General features: G+C 43.5%; 2 protein-coding genes across 3 annotated transcripts; one reads left to right on the top strand and one right to left on the bottom strand.

The window, feature by feature from the left end:
- The first annotated feature begins 5,309 nt into the window (after positions 1–5,309).
- zc3h12aa (zinc finger CCCH-type containing 12Aa) lies at positions 5,310–11,217 on the top strand. The gene is made up of 6 exons (XM_084027366.1): positions 5,310–5,467; positions 6,322–6,738; positions 7,186–7,325; positions 8,954–9,188; positions 9,324–9,430; positions 9,528–11,217. The coding sequence occupies exons 2-6, from the start codon at positions 6,383–6,385 to the stop codon at positions 10,490–10,492; spliced, it is 1,803 nt and encodes a 600-aa protein (XP_083883492.1). The 5' UTR covers positions 5,310–5,467; positions 6,322–6,382; the 3' UTR covers positions 10,493–11,217.
- Positions 11,218–12,072: 855 nt separating this feature from the next.
- Positions 12,073–15,993, bottom strand: LOC311023987 (uncharacterized protein). Of its 2 annotated transcripts, none has more exons than XM_084026155.1 (8): positions 15,696–15,993; positions 15,330–15,436; positions 15,137–15,221; positions 14,612–14,796; positions 14,197–14,293; positions 14,019–14,118; positions 13,052–13,291; positions 12,073–12,298 (listed from the first exon to the last, which is right to left on the bottom strand). In XM_084026155.1, exons 2-8 carry the CDS (start codon positions 15,402–15,404, stop codon positions 12,241–12,243), a joined length of 840 nt encoding a protein of 279 aa, XP_083882281.1. In that variant the 5' UTR covers positions 15,405–15,436; positions 15,696–15,993; the 3' UTR covers positions 12,073–12,240. The 2 variants fall into 2 exon arrangements, with proteins under 2 accessions (XP_083882281.1, XP_083882280.1); XM_084026154.1 differs by having other exon boundaries at positions 12,075–12,298; positions 15,330–15,440; positions 15,696–15,989.
- Between the last annotated feature and the right edge of the window lie 1,179 nt (positions 15,994–17,172).

Here is a 17,172-nt window from a genome sequence, read left to right as displayed (position 1 = left end):
GCTAACCAATCAGAGAACAATGCTATATATTAATATGTAAATCTTAACTATCAACGGCTGCTGATGGAGCTGCCGCTGATGTTTTGGTGGCTGTAAGCTGGAGCTGATTCTACTTGTGCTACTGTTGTGTTTTAGCAAGTGTTTTACTTGGTAAAAGTTAGCTTTAATGTAATCGTCCCCCCTTGAAAAGAACAGCTGGCCCCCAGTTTGGCCACTGTGGCTTTAATGGGCCAGAACCACCAGCAACTCTGGAGGGCAAATATCTGCTCAATGCTCTTCTGTGTTCACCAGCTAGTTGCTAACTTTGTGAGCCGTTGTGTGCTGGCAGGTATACAATATGTTTTCTGGAGACTTTTTTTATCTTTATTTTACCGATTTAAGTGAGGGGGCTTGCGGCTTCAGAAAACCTTGATGGGACCGCTCCAAAACAGTAAAATCTTAGGCTGTAAAACCAAAACATCGCGTTTAAAAAACACCGATATTCTCCGGAGATCTGAGAGGAACCGATAATTCTCTGTGGGATTGTATCTAAAAGCTTTCCCATTCCACATTCTTTTATCCAAATTTTTAAATAAAAAATATTGATGAGCAGTTGTTTGGCAGTATGACAATGAGAGAGCATATACAGCACAATAAATCACATTTTTTAAAAGGCAAGACGTACACTTTGTTGTTTGATTGCTGGCCGCTCAAACTGATCAAAACCGAAACAAATCAGCGAATGCAACGCTGAGCTGAATGCTTCGACGGCGTATCTCCTGGGATGCCTGTGAGCGGCAGAATGGAGTGTAGTCACTAAATTGCAATCACATCCTGCTCAGGGAATTCAGCTGTCAATAATCAAAGCAAATGTAATTAAGGACCCCGGCTCTTTTGTCCGATCTGCCATCAGCGCTAAAGCCACCTAGCATGCTTCAGTGCCTTACACCTTCTCTTCACTCACTCACAATGCCGGGAGGTCTTTTGCTCGCTGATCTATGTAGGACAAGCAGCGAGGTGTCTGAAGTAATAAAATGAACAAGATGAATGTGGGGGATATGTTCATTTGAAAGCTCTTGTCACTGCCGGTTTGTCGTCCAGCTGCACAAAGGGTGGAGCCGTCCCGCCTGATTTACTTTAGATTCAAACCGTGGCTAAATTGGAAATCGTGAATCACTTTGACACCGTTGGTGCAAAAGATGGATTACTCCAGTTAAGAGGGGCTGCCGCTTTCTTTACTTTGGTTTCTTGTTAAAGAAATCATGCAAAAAAATTAATTTTTCTGACAGACGGCTGACCCGGGTAAAGCAATAGGAAAAGGGGAGGCCAGGCACCGAGGCGCCACAAAGCTGTGTTTTTATCACGATGCCGGCTACATCCAAGCGCTCGCTCTCGGCAGCACAATGAGCCTGGCTGAATATTTGATCAACTGTCTCGGGTTTAACAAGCCTTGCCAAACTACACCTGCCTGGAGGAAAAAGATATGTCTTTGAGCACCCTCCCCTCCCCTTCCCCTCCCATTGATGCTCACAATACCCAATCTGCTCTAATCTCATCCAATCTTGGGCTCTTGGAATCTCAGCGAGGTTCAAGATTTGCATTACTGAACAATGTCGCCCTGATGCCAATGGATGCCTTCCAATATAATCTCGCCATAAATTAGAAAAACAATACGCTCAACCACAGCACCACTGTTGGCGAAATGGAGCTTTTTTTTTTTCCAGATCAGAATTCAATAAAACACTATTCAACTGTCCTTCACGCCAACTGTGAGCCAACTGATATGTATTGGAAGCTCTCCGTCATAGAAAGTCATAAGTCGTACAAAGGTGTGACTCACTGTGTGTGATCTCTGTATCCTCCTGTCTTTCAGTCTGAGCTTGAATGTGTGTGTGTGTGTGTGTGTGTGTGTGTGTGTCAGTGTGTGTTCACCCTCGACTCATCGTCGCTGGCTGCACCTCATTGCCCAGCAGTAATATCAGGCCTTGCAGACACCTGAGACCGGTGGTGTGGGCCCTCAGAGGAGGCATCCGCCTGGCAACCGGCCCTGATTACTTTCTCCACTCGCCGGAACTCAACTTTGTATATGCCATTAACCAGCTGCACGCGGTGTGATCCCAACTCGACCCCGCGCACAACACACACACACACACACACACACACACACACACACACACACACACTTCACAGCTCAACCAACAGCCTACTGAAGCCATCTGCAGACCAACATCTTCCATAATCTCCCAGGGAGACGTGAAGAGGAGGCTAACGCGATGAGAAGGTGACATCTAGTGGGCAAATTAGGGAACATCATCAAACTGTTACATGTAAACAGTTGTGGTAATTAGTAATATGCAGGGTAAAAAAGAAAAGAGAGCTGTTAGAATGGGATATCCATATACCAACCCAGTTTGGGGAAATCTCTTTGTGCTGTTAAAGATGTAATTTATTTCCTTTCTTGAAAGTTGCAACTCTTTACTTTGCCACTTCATTTTAGATTTTCCTCACAGCAGTTTAATAAGCAATGCAGAGACCATTATTATTGTATGTGATATATTTATCAAACAGATATATTTACCTTTTATTCCAGGGGCCTTCTCTGAATACCTTAAAGGCCCTTCTGTGTTTCCCATTGGTTGATATATTTATTATGTACACCTGCTTTTCCTCTTTGATCCGACAGATTGTACCTGATTCACACGATAGATTCCTGCAGGAATTGTGTATTTTGTTGGTCGACCTGGAAGTTAGTTCTCTTGACAAAAAAACAAAAAAAAAAACAAATGGGATCTTTCCATTGGCTATAAGTTAACTGCAAAAAAAAAAAAAAATCTTCACAAATGAACACCACTTTTCTGAAGCGTAAAGGCAATCGCAATAATCGTAAAACTACCCCTTCTCGTCCCCTACAGGAAACTAAATGATGTTTAGTCGCCCCATTTAATTACCTTTCTAGAGACACATTCAGATTTCACCCTGTGGGGTATTAACTGACATATTTTATAGAACTAAATGATAAAAATATCGTATTAATCAGACAGGAGCGGTAACTCCAACATTATGTCTCTTTACATTATTCTGCATTCTAATTAGTTTTCTTTGTCTTCTTTATCTCGTTAAGTTTTGTGGTTGCTTTTATTTCTTGTATATTCTCTTCAGCCTTTGCTTTCAGGAGGTTATTTCAGTTTGTATGAGTTCTGCCAGCCTTTCCTTTCCTGCAACAAAACAGATGCTTAAAGCTGCCGGTGATGAAGCTCGCAGGCTTTCCCGTACGAGTGCTTTAGTCTGAAATCCCTCCAGATAGCTGACTGTTGTGGGTTTGCCATGTTGGAGTGATGTCTGAATGTATAGCGAGAATTATTACACGCTAAACCGTTTCAATTCATCTTGATGGGCACGAAGCAAGCACAATATACCATCATGCATTGTGCTGAAGGAATAATATGAGAGCAGAGAGAGCAGTGCTATTGAGACAAGCCCATTAACATTATTATTATAATGATTCTTTGTTGTATTTATTTTGTAATTTGGGAAAACATGATAATATTACCGTTCCTTTTGTTCTTACCTTTCACAATAAAAGATTCCGGAGTAGAGTCCTGATTTCAGACACAACCTCTGTACTCATCAGTTAGCACTCCTTTTCTTTATTGCAATTAGATCATATTAAAATATAAATATATGAAGTATTTACATATCGTAAACTTGTAGACCAATTATATTTAATCCACCTCTTATTTTTGTAATATCCTGTTTAAGCGCCGGTAGTTGTTTGACAAACACATTTTGTAATCTTGGAGAGTTCCCGGTCTTTGGTTTTGTTTCCTGTTCTGTCTTGAACGTGTGTCATGCTCAGTTTTACTTCCTGCTTTGGTCTTTTTCCCGTCACTTTTCAGCCCCACCTGGGTTTTATTGGGTGATCAGTCACTGGTGGGGTTTTTTTTTCCTGGTTTCAGTTGCAGCTTGTTTCTACATTCCAGCCGTTTGTGTTGGATTTACGTCTGTTACCTTCCTGCGTTTGGGACTAAAGCTCTGAGTCCTTTTTGCTCATTGAATCAGTGGAAGTGGATCTGCTGCCTCCTCAGCTCTTCATCTGCGTATTAAAGAGTCTGAATTAAAACCTCAAAGTCGTATCAGGCCCTCACCGTGACCTCGCCACACATGCTTTTTAGCTTGAGTGCAATGGAAGTTACCTCTCCGACACAATCAAAGTGTCCTGAAGCAAAACTACGTGTAAAAAAGAGGTTATAGCGCTGTTCTTTTGTACCACAAAGTCAGATTAGTTATGTTAAACATAGGATGTCAGAGTTTTCTACATCAAAAAGGTTCTCTATCACAAAGGTGCTATATAAGGCCTATGAATTATTATTATTATTATTATTGTTATTATTATTATTATTATTATTATTATTTAGATCTATTAGCTGCCACAATTAAAGCTTCTCTTGGGAGAAAGAGAGAAGATGGTACATTACTGATGCCACCGGATAAAGTCACTTTAGCACAAACTATGCATCTGGTTGCCATGGGAACATACAGAGTTGGGGATGTAGAAAATGCTCTTTTTGACCTACTCACTATGTTTGTAGTGCTCTAAAATAAGCCTTCCATATAATAGCTGTACATTAATAGTTTAGTATCATTAATGAGTTTGACTTTTACTTGCATATGAAATGCCGTGTAATTTACCATTTTCTAAATATGCTGCATAACGTTTAAGCGCTCTATATGTGTCACAATATGTGAGATTACATGGAGTGATAAAAATAAATATATTAACAATTTTCTGCCAACGTTCCACTTTTCTTATTGTTTTTTTACTGCAATTATTTCATATTCTTCTCCTCATGGGAATGTACACACCTGACGAAGAAAGATTATTATGAAATTAAAGTCCCCTGAATTCAAATTAGTCCTTTCAAATAAAAAAAAACAATATTTATTCAACTATATTGACTTATTTATCTATTTATTGGCTCGTTTATTCATGATAGGACTTTACATTATGTTTAATGTATTTATGAGTTACATATTGAGTTAAATGGCATTCCATATGATCTTTTCCACATGAGGGATATACTTATTGTCTGTAAACAGTGTTTTTGTGTGTTTTTTCCTGCCCCAGTATTCCGTAAGTCCCCTGAAGGCACCGAAGCAAACAACAAAGAGCGTGTAAACGCAGGTCACGCAACAAACAACACGACTAAAGGAGGAGCTGGAGGAGCGCAGAATGTCTGAGTGACGGCCAAAAGGAAAACACCTTATCTAATCTTCACTTTATGCAAATATGTCCGGGCTTCGGCGGCGTGCCTCCCGTCAGGAGGAGCGAAGGGAGCCGTTCCCCGGGAGGGAGGCGCTCCGCAGCCCGGAACAGCCTCCAAACTTACTGTACTTCAAACGCATTAACGGGACCGTGAGAGAGGCTGCTGCCGACGAGCGGAACAGGAAGAGAAAAGGAGAAGAGAGGACCAGGACGCTCTCGTTGGAGGTACATTTCGATTTTCGTTGACGAGAAACGTCATGGGGACTCTGTAAATCACCTGAGTCAGGTAGACGCAGGTTCGAGACCGCGACGCGCTGCTTCCGGTTCTGTGGTCGAGTATGAAAGAAGCTGAATGTTGGGCCGAAGGTCGGTCTCTGTCCGGATACTAGTGTCCTCTGCGTGTTCCTTTCATTCAATGTAAACGCCTCATTATCAGCATGACACTGATTTAAAGTGAAACTCACATTTCAGAGGCAAATTGTAACAAAACATGTAGAAAAAGTGTGTTTATATATTTGAAACTTGTTCTTGTGAATCCTTACTGTACTGATAGTGATATCCTGTTGCTCTTTCTTCCAACAAATGTGCTTCTTGTAAGTCGCTGTGGATAAAAGCATCTGCTAAATGTAAATGTATTATTAGTTTAAAATGATTTTCATCATATGTCATCTGTCAAAAATCAAAAATGTCTAATATGCGGTGGTTTAAGAACAAAATAAAGCAGCAAATTCCCACATTTGAGCCCCCTGAAAGTACTGATTTGGGGAATATTTGTTCAACTATGACAAAAGACTGTTAAGGATTAAAATGTACAGCTTTATTGTCAATTTCACTGTACAAACGGTGATATTAGATACCAGATAAGACAATACATTAACACTAAGGGAAGCAATAAAGACAACAGATGATGACATTTATCTAAAAATAAACTATAAAATTGAATAGAAAATCATAAAAAAGTGTACTATGATACGTGGTTGTAGTACGAGCAGCAAAAAGGTCTGTATACAATGAAAGGGGGAAACTGGATGATGATTGATGAACTTGTATTCCTAATAAAACATACTTTCCTCCTCCAGCCGTCGGTGAAAGTCCCCCTTCCTCGTCTATGCTGCTGAACAGAAGACCCGATGCTCCAGGATGGATCAGGCACTCGCCCACCAGACGTCAGGGTTGGACCCCCTCGAGCCCGACAGCGAGGAGCTCCGGCTCAGAGTGGACTTCTTCCGGAAACTGGGCTACTCCTCGGCCGAGGCCAAGGCCGCTCTGAGGAAGCTGGGCCTGAGCACGGACACCAACTCGGTGCTGGGGGAGCTGGTCCGGAGCAGGACCGGCGCCCTGCCGGGCCCCGATGGCGATGAGAGGGCCCAGAAGGACCCTCTGCTGCCTCCCAGCTGGACTCACGGACCCTGCAGGACACCGCAACTCAGGGAGCGGAAGAACGCCGAGACAGAACTGAGGCCTGTCGTTATTGACGGCAGCAATGTTGCCATGAGGTAACCTTAATGATGCGTCATCCTCTCTTTTATGGGACCATAGATTATTGACTTAAATCCTAATTTACAATTTCCACAGTTCATTTTTACTGCTTTGAACGGCGGCAGGTGTAAAACTAAACCGTCAAACTGCCGTCCCCCTCATCTGCAAGCTGTTATTAAACCCTGACATATGGATCATGTTGTCACTTTAAAAGAAAAAAGGCGGAGGAGTCCACCATCCTGCCCCTGCATGTTTCTTTGTAGGCCACTGCTTCAATATGCAAATTCTCAGTACACACCTGAAAAATCTCAGGAAGTTAACAGCGAGTAACAGCCCGAGGGAGGAGAACATTCAAAGGCATGTGATGTTTACACAGATCAACTGTATTATGACGTCTCCCCATGGAATGGAAGTATTTTATTGTCATCGTTCCTCCCCTCCCCCCTGTGTTTTTCTTTTTACAGCCATGGCAACAAGGAAGTGTTCTCATGTCGAGGCATCCAGCTGGCAGTCAACTTCTTTCTGGACCGAGGTCATAACACCATTACTGTGTTTGTTCCCACCTGGCGTAAAGAGCAGCCCAGACCTGATGCCCCCATAACAGGTGAGAGTCCGAGGGATGGTTGTCAGTGTTCATTCAGACCCGCAGGCAGCAAGGCAAGACATTATATAGCATAACAACAACAGGGCAATTCAAAGTGCTTTACATAAAACATTAAAAGCATTGGAGAAAAACGATTAAAACAAGCCAATAATAAAATAAAGTTTAAAATTAAAAAAAATATATATATAAATATACATGCATCTCTAGTTTTTTTCCTTCAAATCTTTCAAACCAATTCCCGATTGTATGACACAGTTGATGTGCTACATTACTTATATAAAATGGTCAAAGATTGCCCCAATAAATAAATGATTATCATCGATTTTACTGCAGAATCGTTCATTCAAAGCAGATGCGTCATAGGATCTATTATTTCTCCCAAGAAATCCTCACCGGAAAAACACCAGCGTCACCAGACAGTATTCATGATACTGATCGTTGCTGGTGCTGCTCTGGTGAAAAGCCTTTATCACAGTCAAAATATTTTGATCTGCCTTTCATTGACTCTCAGTCACGTGGATTTTCACCGATAAGAGGAAAGACTCGAGCTTAGCTGAGCGCCTGGAAACAGGACGAAACTACGAATACATTCTTGGCTGAGAGCCATATATATATATATATTATATTTATTACTACTATATAACATGTTGTTGAGTGAACCTCATAAGGTGTTGGTAGGAGTGTTATAATATTGATCTCAACCTTTTAATCAGCCAGGAATATGCAGTTCTTTTTCTTCTTCTTTCACATGTAAGACCTTTTTTCTTATGAATGAGGAAATGGTTGAATATGAAAACTGCTTCAATCTCCTCTGAAACTAAAGCCAGAGGTATGCCTCCATGAGATCCAGTCCCACAGTAGCTGCCAGATACTGTTTCAATGTTGTCTGAGGCACGAACCACTGAACTGCTGCCAGTTGAGATTGTGAAACAGAGGTTCATTCAGTCGGGCAGCCGAGTTGTGTTTCCTTATAGGTGACGTCGGGTAAACGCTGAGAAACCGCTTCCGTGTGGTACATGTTAAAACATAAAGAGCTCTGCATGTCAGACTTCTGAGTCACAAATTGTTTCTGGGTGGATCTGAACAAGCCAGATTAAAATCACATCCACACCATCTCTTTGAGGATGAGAATCGGGGTTTGACGCGTCGTGTTATCAAGCGCTTCACGCTGTGAGCAACTGTACAATGGAGGGTGGGTCGCCCTGTTGATAAACACATGCTGTCCTCACCTTGTGGCTTCAGTCATTGCGGCAGAAAGGGTGGAGCGACCCGAATCTTTCATTTTCAATCCACCAACGAGGAAGTAAGTCAGTCATTCCTGGAAAAACCCCAGCAGGAAGTACAGGCGTGTTTTTTTTTCTTTCTACTTAACGGCTGACAGTCGTCAATAACAAGATGTTCAGTGAAGACAGTCTCTCTAACCCGGCCCTCAGATTTCACTTTCAGGTTTCATTGCACTTCCAAAGTGCTAAATAAGCACCTGCAGTGTGTGCTTTATGTTTCCATTCAGTCATATAGCACTTAGAGTAATATGATATCGTGTGCATGTCAGTTTGTACAGTTGTTTGTTCAGGTGTCGTTGATTCCCCGGGGCTCTGCCGTCTTTACCTCGTGATCGTTTCTTTCAGACCAACACGTCCTGATGGAGCTTGAGAAGCGGAAGGTGGTGGTCTTCACGCCGTCCCGCCGCGTGGGCGGCAAGCGAGTGGTCTGCTACGACGACCGCTTCATCGTCAAGGTGGCGTACGAGTCGGAAGGGGTCATCGTGTCCAACGACACCTACCGCGACCTCCAGGGAGAGCGACCCGAGTGGAAGAAATGCATCGAGGAGAGGCTGCTGATGTTCTCCTTTGTGAACGACAAGTAAAGCAATTAGTCTGTTCTTCCACGCGAGCGCGTTGCCGTTTCACACGGCTCGAGGCACATTGTATCAGAAATGTGTAAACAGGGAAGCGGTTTGTGATAAGAAATCAGTCATTCACGGGTCTTCTTCTGTAGGTTCATGCCCCCGGATGACCCTCTGGGTCGCCATGGCCCCAGTCTGGACAACTTCCTCCGGAAGAAGCCTCTGCCTTCGGAGCAGAAGAGGCAGCTCTGTCCGTATGGTGAGAAGTGATTAACGCTCCTTTATGCAGGAGTAAGCCGGTTCCTGATTGAGATGACCTCTAACTTTTTATGTCCATCTTTTGTTCTCTCCTCTAGACAAAAAGTGCACGTACGGGATCAAATGTAAGTTCTACCATCCGGAGCGGTCCAACCAGTCCTACCTGTCCCTGGCTGACGAACTGAGAGAGAAAGCGCAGATTTCTAGTGTGAAAGAAGAGCGAAGTGCCCGATTGTCACCCAGACCGTTTCAGTCTGATCCTGGGCCTGCTCATTACGCCTTCTCTCACCTTCAAGAGTCCAACACAGAGCACATGGGGGACCGTCAGCAGAGCTCCTCACATCCCGGTCAGGTGCGTGAAAACACGCCGCTACAGTACTGGGAGGATCAGAGGAAAAGTCCAACTCACATGGCGTGCCCGTTAACGGGAGGCCCGTGTCAGACGGAGTGGCCCGGGCTGCACTCCGTGCCCAGTCATTACTTCACCAACGCCTCCCACGAGTACCTGGATTCTGGCCTCGGCTCTTATGAGAGTCAGTATTCGGACTCCCACAGGCTCCGCCCCCAAAGTAACCACGCCGGACCCCGACATCATCTAGAGACAAATAACCAGCCCTGCAGGTGCTGCTCCCACGTGGTTCACCAGCACGGAGACTCCAAGCGTCAACACAATTACGACACCTACCCTCCCAGTATGTTCCCGGCGGGCGTCCCGCAACAGAACGGCCTCCATTACAGCGGAGCGCCACGCCATCAGCAACATTACTGGTCGGATCCTTTTCAGGGGCTTCCCCAAGGCAGGGCGTCGTGCAGCCTCCCTAACTCAGCCTCCCACAGCAGCTCTTACAAACAGGATCAGTACCACTCCTGGGGGCAGCAGCAGTCGCCCGCCGCCGCCGCTGCGTACGATCCGCGAAGGTCGGAGCTCCGCAAGAAGCTGCAAGCCATCTTCAACCCGCATCAGGTGGACACAGTCATGGAAATGTTTCCACACGTGATGAATGCGGAGAAGCTGGCGGCGGAGATCCTCAACCTGAAGGCTCAGAGCGGGATATTCTCATAAATCCTCCGATGATTCTTCTTCCCCTTCGCATCTTCCTCCGATCCAAAATAGTCGTGTTGACTCTTTATTATAGCAAACAAGGAATCACTTGAGATGCTTTGTTTAAGTGTCTACAGTTGAGTGATCGATTGTGATCTTGTCATCCAATGTTTTGGGTAAAAAAAAGTGCCTCTAGAGCAAAAAAAAAAGATGACTGAGAGTCTAGAGCTTCAACTGTTGATGCATATTGCATCAAATGTGATATATTTTATATATTCTTTTTTCCAAAAATAAGTTCTCATGCAATACAGAAATAAGGAGGGAAATGTATTTTTCTTTTCCTGTAGTTCTCCAGAGCAGCTTGTTCAATATTCTTTCTACGAGGTGAAGCTTCATTAAACCATAATCTGTTGGTGTTGATCCAGTTTTGTGTTTTACAACAAAAACAAAAAAATCCCCACTGGAGTAAAGTGAGAGGTGGACTTTGACACCAGGAAGAAGGACTCTGCTGGTGTGTCACCAGCGTTTCCTGTCAATCTGCATCCCTTTAATGAAACACTTCACCGCCACGTGTTGCTGTAATGCTACACGTGTGTTTGGGTCGCTGTGCTTTTGGAAACAGGTAATATAAACGTTGGAATTGAGTTCTCATGAACATGGGAATGTATGTTGTAAATCACTATGTAAATGTATACTGTGATTCATGGTAAGCATGGTAAAATAAACACTAAAAGTGGAAAATAAAAGGTGTCAGTTGGGTTGTTGCTGCACCGGCGTTTCTTGAACTTATGTAATACATGGGTAAATATGTGTCCAAAGTTTATCAGGAGCTTTGGCACTCACTCGTGCTTGCATCACACCCTATTGTGTAACATTCCTTCCAAACTCCCGTACATTTCACAAGTGCTTCTCCTAGAATCAGGGAGAGCCCGTGCTTTCACAAACTTAGAACGGTTCTTGTTGCAAGCTTGAGCAAATCAGAAAATCCTTCTTTTTTTCTCCACCGTGTGAAGGGGAAAAGGTCAGACTCGGTTTTAACTCGGCAACAGTCATGGTGCCCAGTGGATGAACCCTAATAACCTTTTCTTTTCTCTCCAGGCAGGAACAATTTCCTGTATCGGTCCTTATGACAGCGGAGCTGAATCCGTCTGTCATGTAGACATCTATCTATCTATCTATCTATCTATCTATCTATCTATCTATCTATCTATCTATCTATCTATCTATCTATCTATCTATCTATCTATCTATCTATCTATCTATCTATCTATCTATCTATCTATCTATCTATCTATCTAAACTATTGACGTTGTCATCAGTCCCTGCTGTACTTTGTGTTTAATGCTAATTAGCCAATGTTAGCATGCTAGCACACTAAGCTAACAGGGTGAAAATGGTAGACAGTCTACCTTCTAATATGCTATTATCATTGTGAGCAGGTTCGTAGTGCTCGGCTGGTTTTCGTTGTTATTTTTTTACATTTTTTTGTTTGTTTGCCAAACCTGAGCTTGTGCTTGAAATGCAGCATTTCTCAGTGACATTTATGACACCTCATTGGTTGATTTGTGAGCTGACTAGTCCACCAAGTAACGCAACAAAAAGAACAGAAATTGTGTTTTTTTTTATTGTAAATAACAGACAAGACAATACACATATGTTACACTTTGATACAAAGATTTAAATAATTATAATAAGTGATCAAAGTCATGTGTTTAACTACCGCTCTGCATTCTGTTGACCATCCGTGCATTTAAACGGGCGGTTCAACGTCATTCCCAGGCCATCAGCAGTTTATGGAATGGTACGAAGGCACCATGGCCGGGCTTGCTGAAAACACAAACACAATAACACACCACTTTAAAGGTTCTCTATAGGACATCCAGATCAGTAATGTAGCAGCAACCTTCGGTTTAGCCTACAATGTAAAGATATAGTGTACTGGAGGGTTGTTTGCACTGTTAGCTGCAAGCCTGTGGCTCAGCCGTCACCGTGTTGAGAGCCACGTGGAGGCAATAGATATGTTCAATTCTGAATTAGGCACCTTTAAAATCTTCCTCTTCAACGAATGAGCCATGAGAAAATGAAAAGTAAAATATCATATAGAAGTTGATTTAAAGATATCGAATTAAATTACAAAATGTGTAGAATGCAACCGTTAGTGTGCATATTGAATAGGTTTATGAAGAAAAAGCTAAATTAAAGACCCATTTTCCAAGATGTGTCATTGGTTTACACCTCACATTCCCCGTCCATGCCTCACCTTTTAAATGCTTTAATTTGAGGCTGACAGGTTTATCACTAACTGCACACGATTAGCTCAAGTGTGTCCGGAGGCATTGTCTGGCTGTTAATTACCTATGGGCCGCAGTGTGATGCCTTCATTCAGACACACTTTAATGGGATTGTTATGTATTTAACCCAGGCTTTGGGAATTTACGTTTAATAACAGATGATCCTGCCAGAACATAGCTGTAATTGAAATGTATATTGTGTGTTTCTGCCGTGTGATATCTGAGTGACGCGGTGGTGGAAGACAGGACGCTATCAATGTTCACACAGTGAGAAAAGGAGATCAGTTACCATTCAAAGTAGCTGTTTCCCCTGTGGCTGCCGTCATGGAATCCGTGATCAGGCGCCTGCAGCTCCACCCCCAGATGGAGATCTGCCTCCCCCTGCAGGTGGCCCAGGAAACGGATCGTCCCAGTGCTGATCCGGCCGGACGGCAGCATGATCCTGACTCGGTGGCCCAGCTCCAGGTCCATGGGGGAATGGGGTACAAAAACCCGGTGAGGCCCTTTGGACGTCCTCCATGATCTCACACTGGACGAACAGAGGGATACAGTCAGTAAAAAGATAGCTGATCAACTCTATAGTACTTTAATTGCTTTAGAAACAGCAGAGATAATTAAGTTTAATAAAAAAAACATAATAACACACTTTTATTTTGTTTTAATGAGTAACATTAAAGGAATACTTCACCCATTTGCATTAATATAAGCTTTGTAACCCGGTAGTATTTTTTAATGGTCTCCGATGACACAGATATCGTCATTTTGTATTACTTATTACTAGAAATTACTAGTATTACTCAGTACTAGAAGTATGTGTAGATTTGTTCGTAAAGTTTCATCATGTTCTCTGTGTTCTCTCGTTGATGACTTTCAGACGGAGATGTGCAAACCTGGCGAGGTGGGAGTGGCCTGCGGAGCTGTGCATTGTGGGAGTTGTTGTCTTTTATCCACATGTGCCAAAAAGACACCATCTGCCTTTTCTCGGTCAAGAAGGCACCAAATTGAGTAAATTCAACTACATATATGACCCACTTTCAGTACAGATGAAGTATTCCTTTAATTAAATGTGTAAACTGTGTAGTGTAGTTTGACCTTTTGGGAAATAGCAGTAGCCAGCTGTGGGGTTAGCTTAGCTTAGCACAAAGACTGGAGGTGGAGAAACAGCTAGCCTGGCTCTATCCAAAGGTAGGTAAGCTAATCCTAATGCAGACAGACACGAGAATATCTTCTCTTCTAACTCCCTTCCAGCGCTGCACCTGGTGGCTGAAGAGGGTGTAGATGAAGATCTGGAGCTCGCTGCCGACGATGAGGAGAGCTGGCTGCCCGACACCTCTGACCCTCTGCGTTGGAACATCCCTGTTGAGAGGCCGGCCGTTTATTAGAGAAATGATTATTTCCAGAATACAAACGACTTGTGAGTGAGGTCAGTCATACTGTCTCTCTTGGTACTTGAACACTCCTCTGCTTCTCCGTTGTCCACGCTCGACTCCCTCCGCTCGTCGCCATCGCCCTCGCTCACCAGAACTCCAGCCTGAGAGGCCGGTTGAGGGAAGGGAGACGAGTTGGTAATACTGTAGTTACTAGTACTCAAGTGCAAGTAGCTCAAAAATGGACTGGAGTATTTCCATTATTTTGCAAAGCATCAGTTTTTAATCAATTTTTATGGATTTAAACAACCAACATTATAAGAAGTTGTTGAATTAAGCTTTCAAGATGCTGCTTACATATAAATGCATCAACAGTTATGACCAATAATATAAGATTATAACACAGACAAGTATTTTTTTTTTTTTTTTTTGCTTCTGTACATTTTTTTTTACCCCCCTTCTGAAGTCATGGTACTGCACACCTGATGACGTAGCTCCTCCTGTTTCCTTTGCAGCTCTGCAAACCTCCTCTCCCATGATGCCCTCTCACAGGCCACCCTGGTCTTCAGGGACAGGATCTCCTTCTCGGTTTTGGTGAGTCTTTTGTGAAGGGGGGTGGTGCGGTCGGGGCTGCCCGGTATGGCTGCGATCACTTTACATTCAGACGCTGACAAATCAAGTCAAACGGGGGTCACTGCATTATATCTGCACTTTCTGAGGAGATGTAAAGCAGCAGAGTGCAGACGGACCTTTGGCTTCATGAACCAGATAAGACAATACAGCTTATTGTTGGCAGACATTCAAGCCTAATTAAATGTCATAGACGGACTTTATTCCATCATAACAATTGATTTTGTGGGAAACCCAAAGGTCTTCGTTCATAATCTCTCCAAAAAAAGACCATTGCACTTTTAAAGCTTGTGAAACGAGAACACGCCGGCATCTCTGAACACATTTAATCCAGCTAAATAAAGGTTTTATTTGTATCGGTCATCATTGATCCTTACCCACGAGGTGTTTGGGCTGTCGGCTCGTGTCCTCTGTAATGTGCCGTTGCCTCGGTAAGAACTTGATAGCATTGTATGGGCATATCTGAAATGCAAATTCGCCATAAACAGAAGAACCTTTTTTCTAAACATGTTATTGATATGATATCCAAATTTCAGCACAAGTGACGCATTTGACGGAGGTTCCACTCACCCAGAGGAACCTGCAGGTGCACAGTATCCCCTTGAAGGTCCAGGTAAACGCGGTCCACAGGATGTACGTCGTCATGTTGGAGCATGTTCACCTCACATTGTGCTATTCTGACTGGGGAAAGAATCACTGCTGAAGTTTCTCCCAGATTGGGGAAGTAATGCATCTGAGTTTATATGGATCTCGACATTAGAGTGTGTTTATCGGACCTAGTTTCCCTGGACTGTGGTCTAATGAGTCCAGAGGATCAGGTGTGATCAGGCTGCTAAAGAAAGCCATCTGTAATCGGCACGCTATGAAACAAACAGGTTAAAAACGCTGATGGAAGCTGAATATCGGGGGAATGAACAGACAAAGCTGGACACTGACCTTTGCCAGGGGCTCGACTGGTGGATGGGAGGCAACGGGACCATGTGGGGGGGTCATCAGGAAACGGTGGGTCCCATTCCCGCTCTCCGTCCTAGTCCATGTCAACGGAGCTCACTGACCTGTTGCTATGCGCCGAGTCTGCGAAGCGCTGCTGCTGACGGCTGCTTGCTAGGTAAATCTGGTCTAATCCTCTTAGTTACACAGTCCAGTTGCATCCAGGCTGCTTAATGTGGGCTCCTGAGCCTCATCTATAAACAATGAGAATAAGTCTCCACATGCAAACCGTTACCTCTGTAAGGAGTCGCTGTCAGCATCCATCTGTTCTGAATCAGTTGGAAGAGCTGAAGAAACAAATTACATTTCCACAGTGGCACAAAAGCACATGTTTGTTTGTATTTGCTTGTTCCAGATCTTTCTTACTGAGTAAAATATTAAAACCAAAGACCACAGATGCGTTTGACCCCCCTATGACCCCTAATGGAGGCAAGTGGACATAGTTAAACATAAAGTACAAAAAATTTAGATTGAAATGGATTGAAAGAAAATCATGTATGTATGTATGTATATATATATATATATATATATTTGTGTATGTATATATTTGTTCAGGATTTCCAAGGCAAATGCAAAGTCAATGAAAAACCTGCATCCATTGTCACAGATTCCTAATTCCTCATTTTCCTGAATAAACGATGGAGGGCTGCGAGGATCCCAACAATGGCGATGTGTTCAAACGTGTTCACGACACTTTATGTTTATAACATTGTACAGAAGATCATCTTTCATGACACAAAACAAAATCACATTTTGGAATCCTCTGGATTTCACGCGTGTTTAGTGCATGATTTCTGATCTGGTTGGGGATTATTGAAGAGCTGTTTGTTCAGCCTCATGTGTCTCACTGTTGGGAAATCCATCCATCCATCCATTTTCTACCGCTTATCCTGTATTTAGGGTCACGGGGGGGCTGGAGCCGATCCCAGCTGTCATTGGGCGAAGGCAGGGTACACCCTGGACAGGACGCCAGTCTATCACAGGGAGACATGTAGAGACAAACAACCATTCACGCTCACATTCACACCTACGGGCAATTTAGAGTCACCAATGAACCTATCCCCATCCTGCATGTCTTTGGACTGTGGGAGGAAGCCGGAGAACCCGGAGAGAACCCACGCTTACACGGGGAGAACATGCAAACTCCACACAGAAGGAACCCGGGCCGACCCGGGAATCGAACCCAGGACCCTCTTGCTGTGAGGCGAGAGTGCTACCCACTACACCACCGTGCAGCCCTGTTGGGAAATCAAGTGTGAAAAGCTGCAGCATTTCTTCCTGGTTGATTATCCTATTGATTATAGCACACGAGTCTTTGGTTTCAAAGTAAAGCTGGTCATTGGAGTGAAATGTGAGCCCTGAAGCAAACATCCACGCTGTTAATTGTTGCGTGTGAATAGGCGTATGGCTTCAGCTCTCTTAC

This window comes from Eutrigla gurnardus, assembly GCF_963514095.1.
Source record: "Eutrigla gurnardus genome assembly, chromosome: 14".
Classification (NCBI taxonomy): domain Eukaryota; kingdom Metazoa; phylum Chordata; class Actinopteri; order Perciformes; family Triglidae; genus Eutrigla; species Eutrigla gurnardus.
This window is presented reverse-complemented; position numbering and strand designations above follow the sequence as displayed.